The following is an 18,515-nucleotide window of genomic DNA, read 5'->3' on the forward strand; positions in this document are numbered from 1 at the left end:
TTTCAGACCTCACAGCTGAATGTGTCTCAGAGAGAACTATGGACTTCAACTTTTGAACATTTTATACTCTGGGGACTCTTTGGGGTGCACTAAAGGCATTTAGCATTGAGAGGTAGATGTGAGCCTTGGGGGAACAGAATAGGATGCTTACAGTTGGATCTGAAATGTTCCTGAAAGGGTCATGTATTGAAGGTTTGGTCCCTAGCTTGGTGCGACTGGGAGAGGAGGAATGTGCAACTGGGAGAGGTGGAAACTTGAGGAAAGTTTTTAGTCACTGGACAATTCTGTAGACTGAGATGTGAGGATTCTGGTCTTGGCTATGATATAAACTTTAATTTAATTTTATTTATTTTTTTGCTATGACTAAAAGTAGAAAAAGAAACCCATAAGTTGAATCTTTTCCCTTTACAAACTGATTATCACAGGCATTTATGGCATAGTAGAGATAATTGACTTAAAGTGGTCAGCCAAGAGGCATACTAATACATACACATATATATACATATATTTATATATATATGTTTATATATATATATATATATATATATATATATATATATATGAACAGCTTGTTTGAGAAAGAAAAAGAGATCTGGTATCCAGCATCTGTGGGCATCAGCATTTAAAGGGCATCCTTCCCCCCAACCCAACTCCCCCCTCACACACATACATAAAATTTAAAAAAATTAATATAAAATATGGACTTGCTGAGGGCTGGAGAGATGGCTCAGTGGTAAAGAGCACTGACTGATCTTCCAGAGGTCCTGGGTTCAATTCCCAGCAACCACATGGTGGCTCACAACCATCTGTAATGGAATCTGATAGCCTAGTATGATGTGTCTAAAGAGAGCAGCAGTGTACTCATATACATAAAATAAATTAATTAATTAAAAAATATGGACTTGCTCACACTTCTTTATTTTAAAGAATTTTAAATGTTTTAAAATCTCTGGTCTGAAACAATATTTTTGTTACAAACTAAAAGCCATTTTCACATTGAAACATGCTTTAAGATGTGAGCTCAAAGACTCTTAAGCATGAACAAATGAATTAGAACAGAACCTCAGGATAAGGGAATGAAGCCATAGTAGTATTAAGCAAAGGAATTTAGTTATTTATGTTTAATTAATTTTAAGTAGAAATGAGCTATATAAATGTATAATGTTAAACTAAAATTATTTAAAGAAATTTTGCAGCAAAACGTTGCATTAACAAAACTTAGGTGTCTGGCCGAGGTGGCAGGGAAGGGCAGTGGGAAGAAAAAGGGAAGGATCCTAGGAAAGACAGAAATATATCCCTAACACCCACCCGTCTTATATGATTTCATAATACCTGGAGAAACATAGCTTTCATAAATAACTGAGAGTTACAGGTTTGATTATGAACAGGAAGGGGGAATAAACACAAAATAATGATAAAAAATGGAAAGATACCTGATGTTTGGCAATACTCATAAATAATGTAAAAGGATAAATAAGGCAGGCTAGGAATGTAGCCTGCTTATAGACAGAGTACCTGCCCTACCATTTGCAAGGCCCTGGGTTCCACCCCAGAACCAATAAAAAAATAAAAGTTAAGGAGGAGCAAGGTGATGCCTGATAAGTTCTTCCAGTCATCTCTCTCTCTCCCTGTAGACACACCAAGCTGAGTAGCTGTTCATATGATAAAGGAAGGAAACACAGCAAGACCTCACCCTACCTGTTTTTAGTATAACAAAACAAAAGGACACACTGCAGCCTGCAAGAAGGAAAGAACTGTCAGAGCCACCTGCACCCCAACTGTAAGCAACCCTGCAGGGAGAAGCACACCTCTAGCCTTGGGTAAGGAGAGAGTGCAGTCCTCAGCCTTAAGAACCAACAGCAGGCTCATCCCAGTGAACCACAGTGTTGGGCAAAGCCCCACGAACCCTACCACGTGGCTAATACTGGGGCCTGAACCAGTGGACCTGTGTTAGGTCAGACAGCAGCTTGTTTCACCCACATCTCTTACAAAGTTAGTTGACAGAAAGCAGAACTCTTCCCATTGGGAAGCAGAAACTAAAGGTAGGACCCACCACAGTAAGAACTTCAGAAAAAAAAAAAAAAAAAACAAAACTGAAAGCCTTGAGTTCAAAGAAACTCTAGATTGGCCCTAGCATCAGGTCCAGACCTATGTGTTAAAGGAATTGAACAGTTTTGAATGCATCTGTTCTATGCACAATGTTGACTTAGGCTATAGTCATCTCCACCTAAGGTACAGGATTCTACAGCTGCAATCCAACTGACTAACACCCTTCATAGCTAAGACACTGTTTCTACCACCTATCTCTGTCCGCAGGCTGCATAGATATCACAAGGCCCAAGCTCCTAGAAAAGGCCATGAAACCTCAGATGTGGTTGAGATTTGTGCCCTAGTGGGACAGACTTGTGTTTTGATCTGCATCATCATCAGCTCCACTGTAAACACCAACATACCTTGAGGCTGCATAGGTCCTTGTAGTTTTGTGACTCTCATTATCTAGCTTAATAACACCAATGTGGGTGACCTGCAGGCTACCTTCCCAAACACTACCCTATCCTCAAGCTGTAAAGCTTATTTCAAGCCTTTTTTCTCGGTGAGAATAGGACATAATAGCAAGCATAAGGTTTTTGTTGTTGCTTGTTTGTTTGTTTTTGTTTTGTTTTGCCCTGGAACTTAGTGGTGGTAACACCTGACACTGGGTTAGGCCTGTCTGTGAACAACCACAGTTCCAGGAAAAAACATACAGTCTGCTTCTACTGGACCTCACTTTTAGCCAATAGCAGCTAAAACTGTTCTAGTAGCTCTGGATCTCAAGGTCCACAGCATCATAACACAGCCTTGGTCCTAACAGAGAGCTGTGCTGGTGGAGCATAGGCTCATAGCTGACTTGGTGGGATTGGTATTCACAGGTACCACATAGAAACCTAGGTTCACTCTATCCACAGTGAGTATCCAGAGTCCAGCAGAATCTTGTGTCCAATGACAGTTTACTGTGTATGAGGCAATCAGGCCTACCCTGGACCCAGGAATATACTTGTAGGAATAGATAAGTCTTTCCTGTACTCTGCTATTTCTTTTTTTTGTTTTTTAAAGATTTATTTATTTTATGTATGTGAGTACACTGTAGCTGTACAGATGGTTGTGAGCCTTCATGTGGTTGTTGGGAATTGAATTTTTAAGACCTCTGTCCTGATCACTCTGGTCAACTCTGCTCGCTCTGGCCCAAAGATTTATTTATTATTATATGTAAGTACACTGTAGCTGGCTTCAGACACATCAGAAGAGGGCGTCAGATCTCATTACAGGTGGTTGTGAGCCACCATGTGGTTGCTGGGATGAAGAGCAGTCAGTGCTCTTACCCGCTGAGCCATCTCGCCAGCCCACTCTGCTATTTCTTTCTGAACAGAACACCAATGGGGTATTTAATAATCTGGGCTTGGGCACCATCTAGTGTTGAAATGGTGGAAATGAACATGGACTCAGAGAAAAAGAGAAAACCTGTTTAGAAATTATGGAGGTGGATGAGGAGGGTCAAATTAGGAAATAAAATAGATAACAGATTGGTTAATGCCTTGATGATGTCACACATGACACACATCACCGACTGTTATGAAACCATGTATATTTAAAGCCATGTATATTTATTTTTAAATAAAGTGCTGGGAACTGACGAGGAGGGAATCAGTACAGGGAGTCCTCAGAATAAATAATCCTTCAATCTCAATGGAAACACAAAGAACTGGATCAACAGTCTAACAGAAAAGCTTAAAAGACGTGGGAACTACTTTTGAAAATAGAAATTCTTGAGCTGAAGTTGACTCAGGAAAATTTAAAACTGCTATATACGAGGTAAAGATAACAGGATAGATTAAACAGAAGAAACAATTAGTATGCTTGGAATTAATTGCAATGTTCACAACTGACAAGAAACTGACATAGATTACAGAAGGAATTCCAAAATCTCAATAGTGAAAACTAAACCCAATACCAATTAAAAATGATTCAATGATTTAATAATTCAATAGATTCAAATAAGCATTTAACAAAAGAAGAAAAACAAATAGCCAATAAGCACATGAAAACATGTTCAACATCGCTAACCCTATGAAAAGTCTGTAAAATGTGATTATTGCAACTATATGGAAAACAGTTTAGAGATTCTACAAAAAATAAGCAATAAAAACAAAAAATACCCCATATATATAGATTTACCTTACGCTCTAGCAATCCCAGTGCTAGATGGTAAGCCATAATAACCACATTTTCTTCATCCCTTCTCTAGACTGTGGCATTGTATTATTAGCAACAGAAAACAGACTGAGGACAGGTCCTGCTCAGGGCCATGTGTCACCATGAGAAGAAGACTGAGGACAGGTCCTGCTCAGGGCCATGTGTCACCATGAGAAGAAGACTGAGGGCAGGTCCTGCTCAGGGCCATTTGTCACCATGAGAAGAAGACTGAGGACAGGTCCTGCTCAGGGCCATGTGTCACCATGAGAAGAAGACTGAGGACAGGTCCTGCTCAGGGCCATGTGTCACCATGAGAAGAAGACTGAGGGCAGGTCCTGCTCAGGGCCATGTGTCACCATGAGAAGAAGACTGAGGACAGGTCCTGCTCAGGGCCATGTGTCACCATGAGAAGAAGACTGAGGACAGGTCCTGCTCAGGGCCATGTGTCACCATGAGAAGAAGACTGAGGACAGGTCCTGCTCAGGGCCATGTGTCACCATGAGAAGAAGACTGAGGGCAGGTCCTGCTCAGGGCCATGTGTCACCATGAGAAGAAGACTGAGGACAGGTCCTGCTCAGGGCCATGTGTCACCATGAGAAGAAGACTGAGGGCAGGTCCTGCTCAGGGCCATGTGTCACCATGAGAAGAAGACTGAGGGCAGGTCCTGCTCAGGGCCATGTGTCACCATGAGAAGAACACCAGTCTCTGGCAGAGGCTTAGTGAGGACAACGACCAAAGACTCAGTTTTTGCTATCAGCTGAAATAAGGGGCCTTCACTACATGGAACTGACACTGAGAAAGATGCTGTGCCTCAGAAGGTAGCACGTGAGGCTCTAAAGACCATGGGGATGGGCACAAATAATACAGAGAAGACAAGGACAAGAAGGCATCAGTGAGGGGTACACTGGGAGGAGCTTCACCATCAGTGGTGACATGGGTCACTTGGGAAGATTCTGCCCTCTGATAATCTCCCCTAGAGTCTTCTTTTGTAATTTTTTTATCTATTAATGTGTGTGTATCTGTGTGTGTGTGTGTGTGTGTGTGAGAGAGAGAGAGAGAGAGAGAGAGAGAGAGAGGCATGCCATTGTACATCTGTGGTCATTTATGTCCTTTCCCTTTCCCTTGGTCCCAAGGACTGAATCAGGTTGCCAGGCGTGCACAGCAACGCCCCTGAGCCAGCCATCTCTCCTAACAGTGTCTTCTAAGCCACTCCAAGTCAATGTGGAAACAGCAAAAAACGCTTTTAAAAATGCCAATAAGCATAACATTATTATGTAGCTGTGGATTGTGGTCTGTTTTACATACTTTACTCGTGCTAATTCATTTAATCGTTTTAACAACCTTATGAGACAATTGTTATCTTTATATGAAAAAAAAATGAGGCACAAAAGACTTTATAATTTGCCCAAGTTCACACCAAAGGGGGCAAAGGGAGATTTAAACGTGGGAAGTCTGATTCTAGATGTATGACTTTTAACGTCTCTGACATGGAGATATGGCTAGGTGTGCAAAAGAATGAAATAGTCAAGTGTTTAGTTACCCCAATCCAACCTAACTGCCTCCATGGGCCCACCACCTCTGAGGAATCTGTCACTACTTGCCGACAACCTCCTTCTTGTTCTACTTCTAGAATCGAATAGGTGCAGAATAGTGGACCGGAGATTAAAGTCCTGGAAACTAGGTAGCTCAGATGGAGAAGGAAACTTTGGGAGAAGCCAAGGAAATAATTTCAATCCTCTCTCTACATAAACTTCTGTCATTCCCCATTATACAGAAGACAAAACATCAGTTCTCTAAGGTGACCTATGAGTCTCCAGCTCCATGATTGGATTCCATCTTTACAAAGGCTCTTTTGTTTCTGTTACTTCGTGCGTGCTTTTCCACAGCCCCTGTAGACACTCTTACCCTCAGCTTATCAGGAAAGATTCTGCATTGTGAGGGAAGACAACTCTGCTCGAAGCCTCACAGAGTGGAGCAAGACTTTTATCGCTGGTATCCAGATTCTAACTCCCGTGTCTCTTTCCATCAGCATGTGTCACAGCCATGAACGAAGATTTGGAATGACGATAGCAAGGCCCCATTTTCTCAAATGATCTGAGTTTAAATTGAATTTCTTTCAATAGAACATGGGTGACACATATATTTGAGTGTGAACTTTATAATATTGTGATATGTTGGGCAAAGTTTACTTATAATTGAATAATCTGTATTTATATGTAGCATGTGCCCATGTTACATGTATACAATAAAGCAGTGCTAAGTAGAAATAGCTGTCATTTTGGACCTCAAATACTCTTCCTTCATATCAAAATGGGACTTAAGAGCAAACTTTGTAACTTGATATCTCTTATTTCAGGGGTTGTTTCTTGGAATAAGAGGAAATCTGAGAGGGAATCTGGATTAGAAGAAATAAAATCTCACTCATGCTTTTCTTTTCTGCATACCCCTTCACCTACTTGGTTAAGAGAGCAACTCTGTTTTGGGGGTATCTGTGGTTATCGTCTTTAGCCTGTCTGATGTCTGATGCCTCAGCTGCTCTGCCACATCAGACACACAGTCATCACCCTTAAGTCTCACATGTTCAGTTATCTGTCCAGCAGTTTCCCAAAGGTTTACTCGTGTTCCACAGTTATGTCATTCCTGTCTCGGAAATAGCTCACCCACACCTGCATGTCATGGTACAGAAGGCAGAAGATCTCATTGAGGAGTTTCTCCTCCCCCCCATAAAAGAGACAAATTGAGATCTTCCCTTTCTTGACAAAGCTAGAGAGAAGAGTTGGAATTTTTGGTTTTGTATGTTTTTGGATTTGTAGTATCTTCTAAAGAGGATCTCAATTCTGCCTTCGAATTTGTTTACTTATGGAGCTGGAAAGATAGCTCCTTAGTTAAGAGCACATACTGGTCTCACAGAGGACCAAAGTACAGTTCCTATCTCCCTTGTTGGGGGTTCACAACTGCCTATGATTTCAGCTCCAGGTGACCCAATGGTCTCTTTTGGCCTCCACTAATACCTCCATTTAAGTGTATAAACACACACACACACACACACACACACACACACACACACACACAAATACACATCATTTTTTAAAATTAAATTAAATCTTTAAAAAATATTATTGTAGTTCAACTTCATCTACAGCATATCAGAAGTCTCAGAAGGAACATTTTGTCTGTTAGTCCACCTTTAACATTAGTGGTATCTGTGCTTGTTTGCTAAGTGTACAGGTACAACGTGCACTCTCCTTAAACAAAACTGAAACAGGCTGGACAGGAAAGAGCTCAGAGAGCCTCTTAGGACTCCACATTCCTCTCTGTCCTCCTAGCCCCTCCCCTCTGTGTGAAAGGTGACTCAGAGAACTTGAAACTTGCAGATGTTCAGAAGGAAGCACTGGAGAAGAGCAGGCCCCGCCCCACCCCACCCCCCACTTGCCTGAGGCAAACAAAGGAGAACAGCTACCCAACCAAGGCCCGTTAGAGAAGGTGTCAGATGGTTTATGAAAAAAGCAAGGACCCTCACAGTTGCTTGCTAGGCAACTCTACTGCAAATGGGCATGAGCAGATATGATCCCTGGGACGGAATAAATTAGTGACATGGCCAAACAATAGGATTTTAGAACACAGAGGACCTGTTCTGCCAGTTAATTATAGGAGAGAGATTGCCCCTCTCTGGGCCTCTTCCTTCTAGTTGAAACTGGAGTGACAATATCTACTTTTCCAGATGATGAACATTAAAGTCCTGGAGTCGATGCCTGGCATGGAGTGAGCAATGTGAACGAGTATGCTCTTGGATAAGATGGTGAACCACACATCCCACAGGGGTAAAGTCCTGACTGTCATCTATTAGTTTTGTACTTGGGGCAATAGGAGTAAGCTCCTAGTCATTGTTGTAGAGAGTTGATGAAATTAATACATAAAAATCACTAAGCACAGTGTGTGAGACCAGCCACACCACATCCAATAGATGTTTATCATTAGTATTTAATATTTTAAAAAATATTTACAAAACTTATAAGTCCATAGTATTTAACTGGTCTACAGATTTCATTTTTATTTGTTTATTCTATTTGGTAATAGAGAAAGAAAATAAATGGATTTTAAAATCTACCTTATTAACACACACACATATACAAACCCTATCAGAAATCAAAGCTATTCTTATTTTTTTAAATGTTATTTTATCTATTTATCTATTTTTTTTTTCTTCAAGATAGGGTTTCTCTGTGTAGCCCTGGCTGTCCTGGAACTCCCTTTAAGTAGACCAGGCTGGCCTTGAACTCACAGAGTTCTACCTGCCTCTGCTTCCTGAGTGCTGGGATTAAGGGCGTGTGCTACCACTGCCCGACTAATAATTTAATTTTTTAATTATGAGTGTGTATAGGTTTGTGCACGTGAGTGCAGATGCTTGTGGAGGTGTCTCGAGCCAACTGAAAGGTGGTGGTTACTTCCTTCCATTGTTTTGGGTTTTGTTTTTACATTTCAGATATTTATAAGCCATAGGTTTGAAAATATAGACCTCACCCGACAGTCATTTGCATAAGATGATTTCTATTGAGAACATGATCCAATGTGGTAGATTATAACTCTTCACTAGGCAGGATAAAAGTGAGCAAAATAATTTATCAATATATAGAAGAGATGCCATAGCAAAGCAATAGAAGGGATGAAACGGGACGTTTGTAACTTGAAAAACAGATATTATGTATGGCAAGGACGGCCCAGTTGGAATCCTGGTGCAAACTAACCATCACTGGCTAAGACTACCACAGCCTGAAACTACGCAACAGTGGTCCCCACTGTGAACTTAAAGCCTTTCAGTCACTTTTATAATGAAGTGGCTGCATTCCTTTGAGTGTCTAGGGATGGGAGGACATGAGAGGAATTTGAGTGAAGGAAGCCAAGGAGGGGCTGGAGGCAAGAAAGGGGGTGGACAGTATAACTACTTATAGTAAAAACTTGTTTTCAAATAGTATAAAAATAAAAATAAAATTGAATGGCTCATTCAGTTTGCTCCTTAATAGGCACTATAGAACAAATAAGGTTTGATGCGTCCAAATAAATTTCCAAATGGCATAAAAACACCAGAATCATAATAGAGGATTTGAAAAGCTAGTTTATCCATGACATCTCATAGTCAATTGATTTTTCATTTTCTTCAGTTCCTAAGGAAACAGATGAGAAATATTCAATACGAACTCCCACACACATACAAAGCTCTACCTTAAGAAAACCTTCAGAAGCAGCAACTGACTCCATCTGATATAGTGGTGGGGTCTCAGTAAGTGGTACTGAATTACAAACTAAGAAAAAGAGAGCAGACTAGAAGATAAAAACTGCTATACCTCTAACCACGACAAGCTAGCTTACTGATATATGTAAGACACTGTAAAGTGGCCAACCGCAAACTATTCCCAAAAAATTAAAGGCAAGGTGTCTCAAAAAAGTGCATTTAAAAAAATATGTTACACAAAGTTATGGAGTTGTTTTTTTCTATAACTTTTTCTATAACGGATGAAGTCACTATTAAAGAAAAGCAAAAGAAAACTCTAGATAATAGGAAATTTCTAGCTCAAGGACTGAATTAAGAAAACTTGTATTTTATGAAAGTAATATTGGTTGCAGTATTTGGATACACTTGGAAAAACCTAAAAACAGAGAAAGTGTTTGGGTAAGGGGTCCAGAGCCTAGAAGCTGAATCTGAAGAGTCCAGCTCCTAAACAGCAGAGTGAGCATCCCGAATTCACAATTCAAAAGTCTGAAATGCTACAAAGTGTGCATCTTTTCAGCTCAAACATAACAGCACAAGTGGAGAACTCTATACTGTAAATTGTTTCATCTACTGAGTTATTGTGAGTAATGCATAAAATAATCTTTTGGCTAAGTATATACAGCATATGGAAAAATAAATAAATTTTGTATTTCACTTATAGGATCTATCCACAAGATATTTATTACATATTTGCAAATACTCCAAAATTAAAAAAAAAAAAACTAGAAGGCCCAAACAAGTATTTGTTCCAAGAATTTGCATAAAAGATGTACTTAAAATAGGAATTCTATAATTCTATAATCATTATCCCTGTAATCACTTTCAAGTCATTGGCTATGATATTCCTTGAAACCATTAAATGAATTAAAGTACTTTAAAATTGTTTCAGCCAAAGTTGATTTTGCTTCCTCTGTATAATATTCATCATTTTAACCAACCATCATTATATGAATGGTATAAATATTTTCATTGATATTTAGTGGAAATCCTTTAGAACAGACCTCTTTCATCTTCATATAGAGAACTACTTACTTCTATATTTGGAAGAGTTATTGTCACCTGTTCACCTTTGCCAACCTCAAGATTTCCTTCACAAGAAGTATCAATAGAAGCAGGTTTGAAGTCATCTAAAAATAGATATAAATATCAATGTTTATAAGATAGACAATGTATTACTCATGACTGTGAACAGAGAGTGACAGAAGCAGCTAAGAGGATTATTTTGACTCACTGGGTAGTTTTGTTTTAACTACTTTTATTGTATGTGTATGCATGTTTTGTTTCCTTGTATGCACGCGCTGGAGCCCAAGGAGGCCAGAAGAGACCAATGGATCCTCTGGCACTGGGGTTAGAGATAGATATAAGTGCCATGTTGGGTAGTTAGAACCAGATCCAGACCCTCTGGAAAAGTAGCAAGTCCCTTCCTTAATTGTTAAGTCCCTTGGGGCACTGTTTAAAGAGTACAATCCATCAGAGCAAGGAAGGGATGCCAAGGTCCACACTGGTCAGGGAACCGTAAGCATCAACATCATCCAATCCTAGTTTAAACTAGCATGTTTTCTGATATTTACTCCCAGTAACACTTGACTACTCTTGGTGGGTGGACCCACTTGAATAGAAGACCTTTCTGTCGTCACTACTTATTAGCTCATCCTGTGACAATAACAAATGATGTCACTGAAACAGGAGATTTACTAATTATTAACTCTTACATAGATATAAATTATAATGCTGGTGGTAGCCCAAATCCAAAATTAACTCTAATGAGTTATTGAAGATCTCTGCAGTGAATCTTTGTTGCTAAAAGTTGTCATTGTTACATTTAAGCAAGTTGCATGCATCAGTACTCCTCGTACATAATTGAATAGAACTCATAAAAACTAATGGTGGCTATTATTTATTCTTTACCATGTTCTAAATACCATGTTAGATTCTTTTTTATGTTACCACAACCTCTCTAGGAAAGAATCCAAAAAGGTAGATATTACCATTTTCACCTATGAATACTGTGGTTGAAAGCTTAGAGACTGTTCCCAAAGTCACGTTACACACAGGTTTGGTGAAGTTCAGGGTTCACATACAGGCTTATCTGAAGCATTCGTATAAAAGATAGGCAAGATTTATCCCATATATGAGACAAAACAATACTTAATCTCAAATAGCATTGGCTTGAGTGGTTTAAATTAGGTCCACCTGCTCTGCATAAATGTCAAATACTATATGATATAGTTTCCATTCCTTACGAGTTCTTGAGACTGAGGGGACACTGGAAATGAACCTGTTCAAATAAACCTAAAAGGATTCTGTGTAATATTATACTTAATTGGATAGGGTGGGGCGGGGGGGGGGGGAGACAGTATTTTTTTAAGTCTTCTGCAGGACTAAGGGTGGAGTCTAAGCTTGTTTACTGTGCTTGTGATTATGCTTTGTCTTTTGGCATATGCTTGTTTATTGTCATTCTTGTGGCTCGATTATCCGACTCTAATTTGGAAAATATGTTTTCAACATCTTAAGAACTTTTGTAAAGCCGGGATGTAGCTCAGCGATAGAGCACTTGACTAGTATGCACAAAGCCCTGGGTTTGAGTTCTAACGCTGTAATTAATCCTGTAAAGAACCCATAAATAAAAGTCTTAGGAACACCTGCAAGGCACTTTTCAAAAGCTGTATTTCATTCATTTAATTTTGGATTTGCATCTGTAGGAAGAGAATGCATATCTAAGCTGTAAAATATATATACATCGAGGGACTGGAGAGATGTTTCAGAAGTTAAGAGCACCACTGGCTGTTCTTACAGAGAACTTGGGTCCTTCTCAGCACCAGCATCAGGTCACTGATAGCCACGGTTAACTCCACTTACAAGGGACTTGAGGCTCTCTTGCGGTCTCTGAGGGCACTGCATAATATGATGTGCATATATAGACTCAGGCCCACACATACACATAAAAAAAATAAACATATCTATCACTAAATAACTTTTTTGTAACTTTAAACTTTGTACTGAAAAACAAAAGATCACTGCATGCCTGAGAAGAAGGAAGAGGAAAAGGACATAGTACTTGGGAAAGGGGCATTGAGAGGTCAGTTAAGAACAGTACCTTGCTTTTGGAAAGGGGAGAGACAGAGAGACAGAGAGAGAGAGGGGGAGGGAGGGGAGGGAGGGAGGGAGGGAGGGAGGGAGGGAGAGAAGGAGAGAGGGAGAGAGAGAGAGAGGGAGAGAGAGAGGGAGGGAGAGAGGGAGAGAGACTATGGCTGCACAACACTCACTGATTCATTGTGGGGAACTCTGGATGGTAACCCAGAGCAAAATAAACAAGGAGCACTACTGAAGTTCTGTTGGTAAACTTCTCCCATTTATTCCACCAAAACATGATATTTTTGCTTAATGCAGCCTTTTTATAAAGCTTAAATATAATCAATGGAAGGTTAAACCCATTGGTTCTTCCTACATTTACTCTGAGTTATTATAGATGAATTGTCTACAACTTAAACTTTGAAGACTGAGTTTTAAATGAGTGTTTTTCAGAATATAAACCTTGTAAGGAAAAGGACAGAATGGTGGAGAATGTAGGACAAGCAGACAGTAAAGAAGAGCTGGGCTGCAAAAGAGATGTGAAAAAAAATCTACAATTTCACACACACACACACACACACACACACAGAGGTCACAACTCAGTGACCTTTCCCTTATGCGCTAGAATTCTGTGGCCTATTATGCAAAAAAGAAGTTTTACATACAAAATTAAGTTATATTTTTCGTGCTGGCATCTCATTTAATTACTAAAACGAAAAGGCTCATTATAACCTCTTTTTCAACAATATTAGAGATAACCTATTAAAATAGATCCCAGAGAACAAAACACCAAAGGGTAGAAATCATTAGGAGGTAGATTTTTAAAGTAAAGAAACTAGATAAAAAAATCTTTCAATTTTTGATAATCAGTAATTACTTAGTTGACCATGAAATCTGAGATGGAAAGAGATACAAACGATTGAGACAGCTGACAATCTCTTCCCAAGAACAAACTAAATGGGAACCCTCATCAGCCAGAATGGGGAAGAAATGTCCTTGTGGCCTCTCCACATCACTTTTGCCCTGCATTCGGTCCTTTGTTCCATCTGTCTGTCACCTTTTCAAACTCTGCACCATCCACTTGTCACGCTAGTCTCCACAGCCACCCGTGCAGATCGTCCCACAAAACTTCCTCTCAGGTCTGTCAGTCTCACTTAAACCCTTCCAGGGTTCTCCTACACTGTGGGACGCCAGGTGCCTGCACAGAGGCTGGCAACTGGGTAGTGGATCACTGTGCCATCTGGTCTCCCGGGGAGCAAAGAGCGGCGGGGACAGAATTACAGAATCCGGAGGAGTCTGTCTCCATACCACCCTCCCATCCCAGAAGGAACCCGGGGTACAGTCTGCACTCACAGCGCACGGTGTGGAAGGCACAGCGCGGCTGCTTCTCGAAACTTTCGCCTAGCTTGAGAACCCGCTCGCGACGGTCCAGGTATGCAAGTCCCGCTGGTCCACTCATCCTCGTCCCCTGCCTCCCGCTTTTGGCCTTCGCCGTCCCCTGCCACAGCCTCTGGAACAGCTGCACTGGCTGCGAGCTTGAGTTCGGTGCCCGGGACCAGCTCCTTTCACCTCCAGACGCGTGCGGCCGCCCCTTGGAGCGCCCCGAGTCTTGATTGGCTGTCTGGAGACACCTGCCCCGCCCCTCGCCCCAGGGCCCCGCCCCGCCCCTGGCCACCATCCCCGCCCCTAGCCCCCTTCCCGCGTCGCGACGCACACAGCTCGGCGGAGACCGCCTCGCTGAGGTACGCTGTGCGGGTCGGGCCCTGAGGTGGACGGACGCGGGGAAAGAGATGAGGTAACAGACCCGAGATGGCGGCTGGGATGGAGGAAAGGCCCTAGGGGGGCGGGGAAGCTAGGACGCCAGACACCCAGGGCAGAACTGCCTGGCGGGGCCTGGTAACGGGAGCGTGGGCCTCCTCCGCGCCGGGCCCGCAGGTTTGGTGTGGAAACGGACGCCTGACGAGAGGTGGCGGCCGGGCCCAGGCCTGGGGCCTCCTGAGGCCTAGCTGCTCTGAGGCGGGTCTGGAACCCCAGCCGCGCCCCCTCAGGTGATGTGACCAGACTGGAAACCTCTGGAAGCCGCGCAGTTACCTTTAAGGGCCGTTCATTTATTTATTTTTTCTTCTTTCTTTCTTTCTTATTTATTTATTTATTTATTTATTATTTTTTAATTAGCCCTTTAAAAACACAGGCTTTTCCCGCCGGGGTTAGGACCTGAGGAGGGGGCGTTTCCGGAGGCGACGGAGAAGCCTAGGGTTAGGGGTAACTGACTGCTGTACGTTTGTTTCTGGCATTTGTTTCTGTAGTGATTCCTGGAAGCACTGAAGAGCGCGGCCTTGGGACTCTTGATTTCTCAGAGATCAGTCTAGCAGTAGGGTAAGAGCGTCAATTGATTGATAATTGCCTTCACACACACACACACACACACCCCACCTCACAGAAGTGTTATGAAGTAGGAGAAAGCGTGCTTTGTATTGGAGGATTATTCAGAGAAAGTCTACAGTGAGCCCCCTCAGGTGATTCTTCAGGTTAATTGTGGCATCAGACTATGCTTTCAGCACTTCTACCTTAAATAGGTTTGTCAATTTATTTTTTTCAGATGGATGAGGGATTATTTTTTGCCTTCTACCCTTTAAAGATACAAGGAGAGATTGTTCAATGTATTTATGCACGAAGGTTCTGAAGCCAGAATCTCTGGGCTTGTACGTCAGCTTCATACTCTCAATGTGATTTTTGTGCAAGCAAATCAAACAAATGTGTTTATCATTAGAATTGGGGAAATAATAATAGCTATGTAAAAAATAATGCCATTCCTTAGAATTGTTGAGGTGGTTAAATGAGTTAATACATGCTCTCTAAATAATTATTTTGGGTTCAGCAATACTTTCATATTTTTAGACTTAATCATTGCTGAATGCCTTATAAATTTTGAAGTCTAGGGACAAGGGATGGCTATTATGTTCATAGATGAAAACACTGGTTTAGAGAAACCCAGGTGGTTGATTTTGTGGCCATCTAATGTCAAGAGGGATTTGTTCAGTGGCACAAGTGAGTGGATGTATACTTTCACATTGATTTTATTACCATATTGTATAAAGTAATTTGCAATCAGAATGGCCACCAGTGAAGGGAATGTTTAAGCATATTTTGATGAATTCTTACAAAGAACAGGATAATGTAGACACCGGAAAGAGTAAGACAACATGCATTCTCTTGGAAAGTTTTACATCTTCTACATGCTAGGAATGTTATTGGGCTTTCTTTAAAATAGTTTCAGTGGATTTGTCTATTAATGATTTATATTTTACTCAAGAAGAGGGTCTCACTATAGTTCTGGTTGTCTTGAAACTCACTATATAGAGGTCCGTCTTGAACTCACAGAGATCCACCTGCCTCTGTTTCCCAAGTGCTGAGATTTAAAGGCATGTGCCACTATGTCCAGCTAAGTTTTATTTTTCTTAACTGCACATTTAAGATGATTATGGTAACTATTTCATAACCCCATTGAAAGGATAAAATAATGCATTAAAACCCATTTAGCACAGTTCTTCATAATAAATATGTTTATTAATTAAAATATGTTTTATATTAATGATACTATTGAGCTTCAAATACTTATATAGAAAAGTTATAAAGAAAAGTTTTAGTAAAAAACTATAGAAAACTACCTAGAAAACTATATAGACTTATATAGAAAAGCTTTAGTAAAAAAAAATTGAGGTGTGGATTTTTGAATTTTAGAATTGATAGACTATAAGTAATTTTAAATTTTGTTATAATTTCATAACATTTCTTAGGTCTAGTATGTGGGGTTTTCCAAACCATCTCCAGGTTCAGTGATTAGGTGGACGGGCTCACAGGATTCAACACATACATTGTCTTATTTGTAGCTGTACTTTATAGTGAAGATATGTAAAGCAAAGTCAGTAAAGTGAAAAGATCATATAGGATACAATCCGCAGAAAACCAAGCACAGTCTTCCAAGACCCACTTCTAGTAGAATTACAGAGTATACATAATTTCTTAAGGAAAACAGTTGTGACCATACCTGTGAAGTATTTTCTATTAGAGATGCCTATCAGACACTCAGTGACCAGAATTTTTACTGGTTTGTATTGAAAGATTGGTTCTTTATGCCAATACTAAGAGGTAATGGAACCATCAAGATATCATTGGGCTCACCACCCTCAAAAGAATTGATAAAGTTTTTGTAAGAGTTTAGATAGTCCTTAAGAGAAGACTGTTAATAAAAAGGCCTGCCCCCCTCCTTAGTCTCTCTCAAGTCTTTTGTGCTATATATCTTCTATTCATGCTATCATACCATCTGTAATATGGGAAAGCCAAGACAATTTTCACCAGAAGCCAGTGCCCTGACATAAGGCCCTTGAACTTCCAGAACTGTGAGCTAAATAAACCTCTTGGTAAAATGCCTCAGGTATCTATTATGTATTGAAAATCAGACAAAGAAAATACCAGAATTCTCAGAATCTAAAAGGAAAACATGTTTATTTACCACAACCATTATATTTATAATAGATTTGGCACAGTGATCTAAGCTTATAAGAGAACAATAAAAATCCTTCTGAAATCCACATTCTAGATACTAGCCAACAGCCAGTCTTGTAAAATGACCTTTGAAGAAAAGGCTGTAGTTAAGCCTGCCATATCAACTCGTTGTACAGTCTGTTTCTCCTGTATGAAGTCTATATTAGAATTGTTGCACAGAGAGAGTAAATGTGAAGCTGGTACAATTTCTGATTCTTAATACATTTGAGTTTTTAAAAATTATTATGTTTAAGCATAGGTGGTAGAAAAAAATGAAGCCAGCCGGTACAGACCCAAGGATCTTGTCTTTAGCTGCTGAAGTTGCAAAAAGTCCTGAACAAAATGTTCCTGTTATATTATTGAAGTTAAAAGGTAAGAAAATACTTTTATAGTTAGGAAAGACATTAGGTAAATACTAGTTCTGTCATGACACAATGTTAGTATTTTAATTTGTTTGGAGAAACCTTAACACTGTGGAATAAAATTCTCTTTTTTGCTATATTTTTAATGATCACAACATATAAATACAAGTATCTCTTGGATGAATTGAGCAAAAATAAGTATATATTATTTTCTTTTTCCTTAGAAATAATAAACAACACCCCTTTGGGAAGCTCAGAGTTAAAGAAAGTTAAACAAGATATATATTGTTATGACCTCATTCAGTATTGTCTATTGGTCCTCAGTCAAGATTCTTCTCGAATCCAGGGTGGTTGGTCTACAATTTCCCAGCTTACACAGATACTAAGGTAAAATGAAGCAAACAGATCAGCTTGTTCTAATTTTCAATAATTATTTTTTTGTCATTCTATTAAGAATAGGAATCTCCTATATGTTTTGATTGTACTTATCTTTCACACTGTATGCTCTTGTTTGTAACTTCAGGTGCAATTGATTGTCCTAAGATTTCTTTACACATGATTATGTCGTTTGTTTGCCACTTGAGTCCTACTTAACTAATGTATTCTTTTTGACTCAAATATTTGAAGAAATTAAAGCTCTGTACTTGGAAAACTTAACAGTAGAGATTGAGTAGCAGTGGTACTTGATACAAACACAATGAATAGGTGACAGAATGAAAGTATATAGCAAAGAACTGTAGAAGAACAAGTATAGAAACTTCATTTCATTTGTAATGATATTGCTATTTAAACTGTATATTTATCAGGAAGCCCAAATCCTGTACATGAAATTTAGAAGCAGTGTTTACTTTCCTACTGCCATGTTAAAAATAGAAAGATCAAGATTTTTTAAAAGGTGATGATGAAGTGTTCTCAGTACCTGAGTTAATCTTCCTTCACTTGCATTTGATTTTATAAAATTTGTTATTTTACATTATGTGTATATGTCAGTGTCTGTATGTGGGTATGTGTACATGAGTACAGGTACCCATAGAAAC

At 39.9% G+C, this 18,515-nt stretch overlaps 2 protein-coding genes across 17 annotated transcripts in view; one reads left to right on the top strand and one right to left on the bottom strand.

Annotated features, from left to right (window-relative positions):
* Window positions 1–18,515, bottom strand: part of Eaf2 (ELL associated factor 2) — an 82,185-nt gene that overhangs the window by 21,243 nt on the left and 42,427 nt on the right. For 2 of the 9 annotated variants that reach the window (XR_003951743.1, XM_011245800.2), the window contains exons 1-2: window positions 13,925–14,193; window positions 10,532–10,626 (exon numbers count right to left, since the gene is read on the bottom strand). The exons of 1 other annotated variant lie outside the window; for it this stretch is intronic. Coding sequence is in view for 3 of the 8 variants with exons in the window: in XM_011245800.2 (XP_011244102.1) it covers window positions 10,532–10,626; window positions 13,925–14,030 (201 nt within the window). In the remaining 5 variants the exon portion in view is untranslated. Of the gene's footprint in view, window positions 1–10,531; window positions 10,627–13,924; window positions 14,194–18,515 lie in introns of those variants that run through there. 6 more of the 9 variants (NM_134111.2, XM_006521684.4, NM_001113401.1 and 3 more) reach the window with 5 other exon arrangements.
* The window catches only part of Iqcb1 (IQ calmodulin-binding motif containing 1), a 44,360-nt gene continuing 40,078 nt past the window's right edge, over window positions 14,234–18,515 (top strand). For 2 of the 8 annotated variants that reach the window (XM_006522247.3, XM_030249154.1), the window contains exons 1-4: window positions 14,234–14,313; window positions 14,878–14,947; window positions 17,376–17,488; window positions 17,703–17,865. In XM_006522247.3, the coding sequence (XP_006522310.1) occupies window positions 17,389–17,488; window positions 17,703–17,865 (263 nt within the window). In that variant the 5' untranslated portion in view covers window positions 14,234–14,313; window positions 14,878–14,947; window positions 17,376–17,388. Of the gene's footprint in view, window positions 14,367–14,877; window positions 17,489–17,702; window positions 17,866–18,515 lie in introns of all 8 variants that reach the window. The other 6 variants (XM_006522249.3, XM_006522250.4, XM_006522248.2 and 3 more) reach the window with 6 other exon arrangements.

The sequence above is a fragment of the Mus musculus genome, chromosome 16 (assembly GCF_000001635.26).
Source record: "Mus musculus strain C57BL/6J chromosome 16, GRCm38.p6 C57BL/6J".
NCBI lineage: Eukaryota > Metazoa > Chordata > Mammalia > Rodentia > Muridae > Mus > Mus musculus.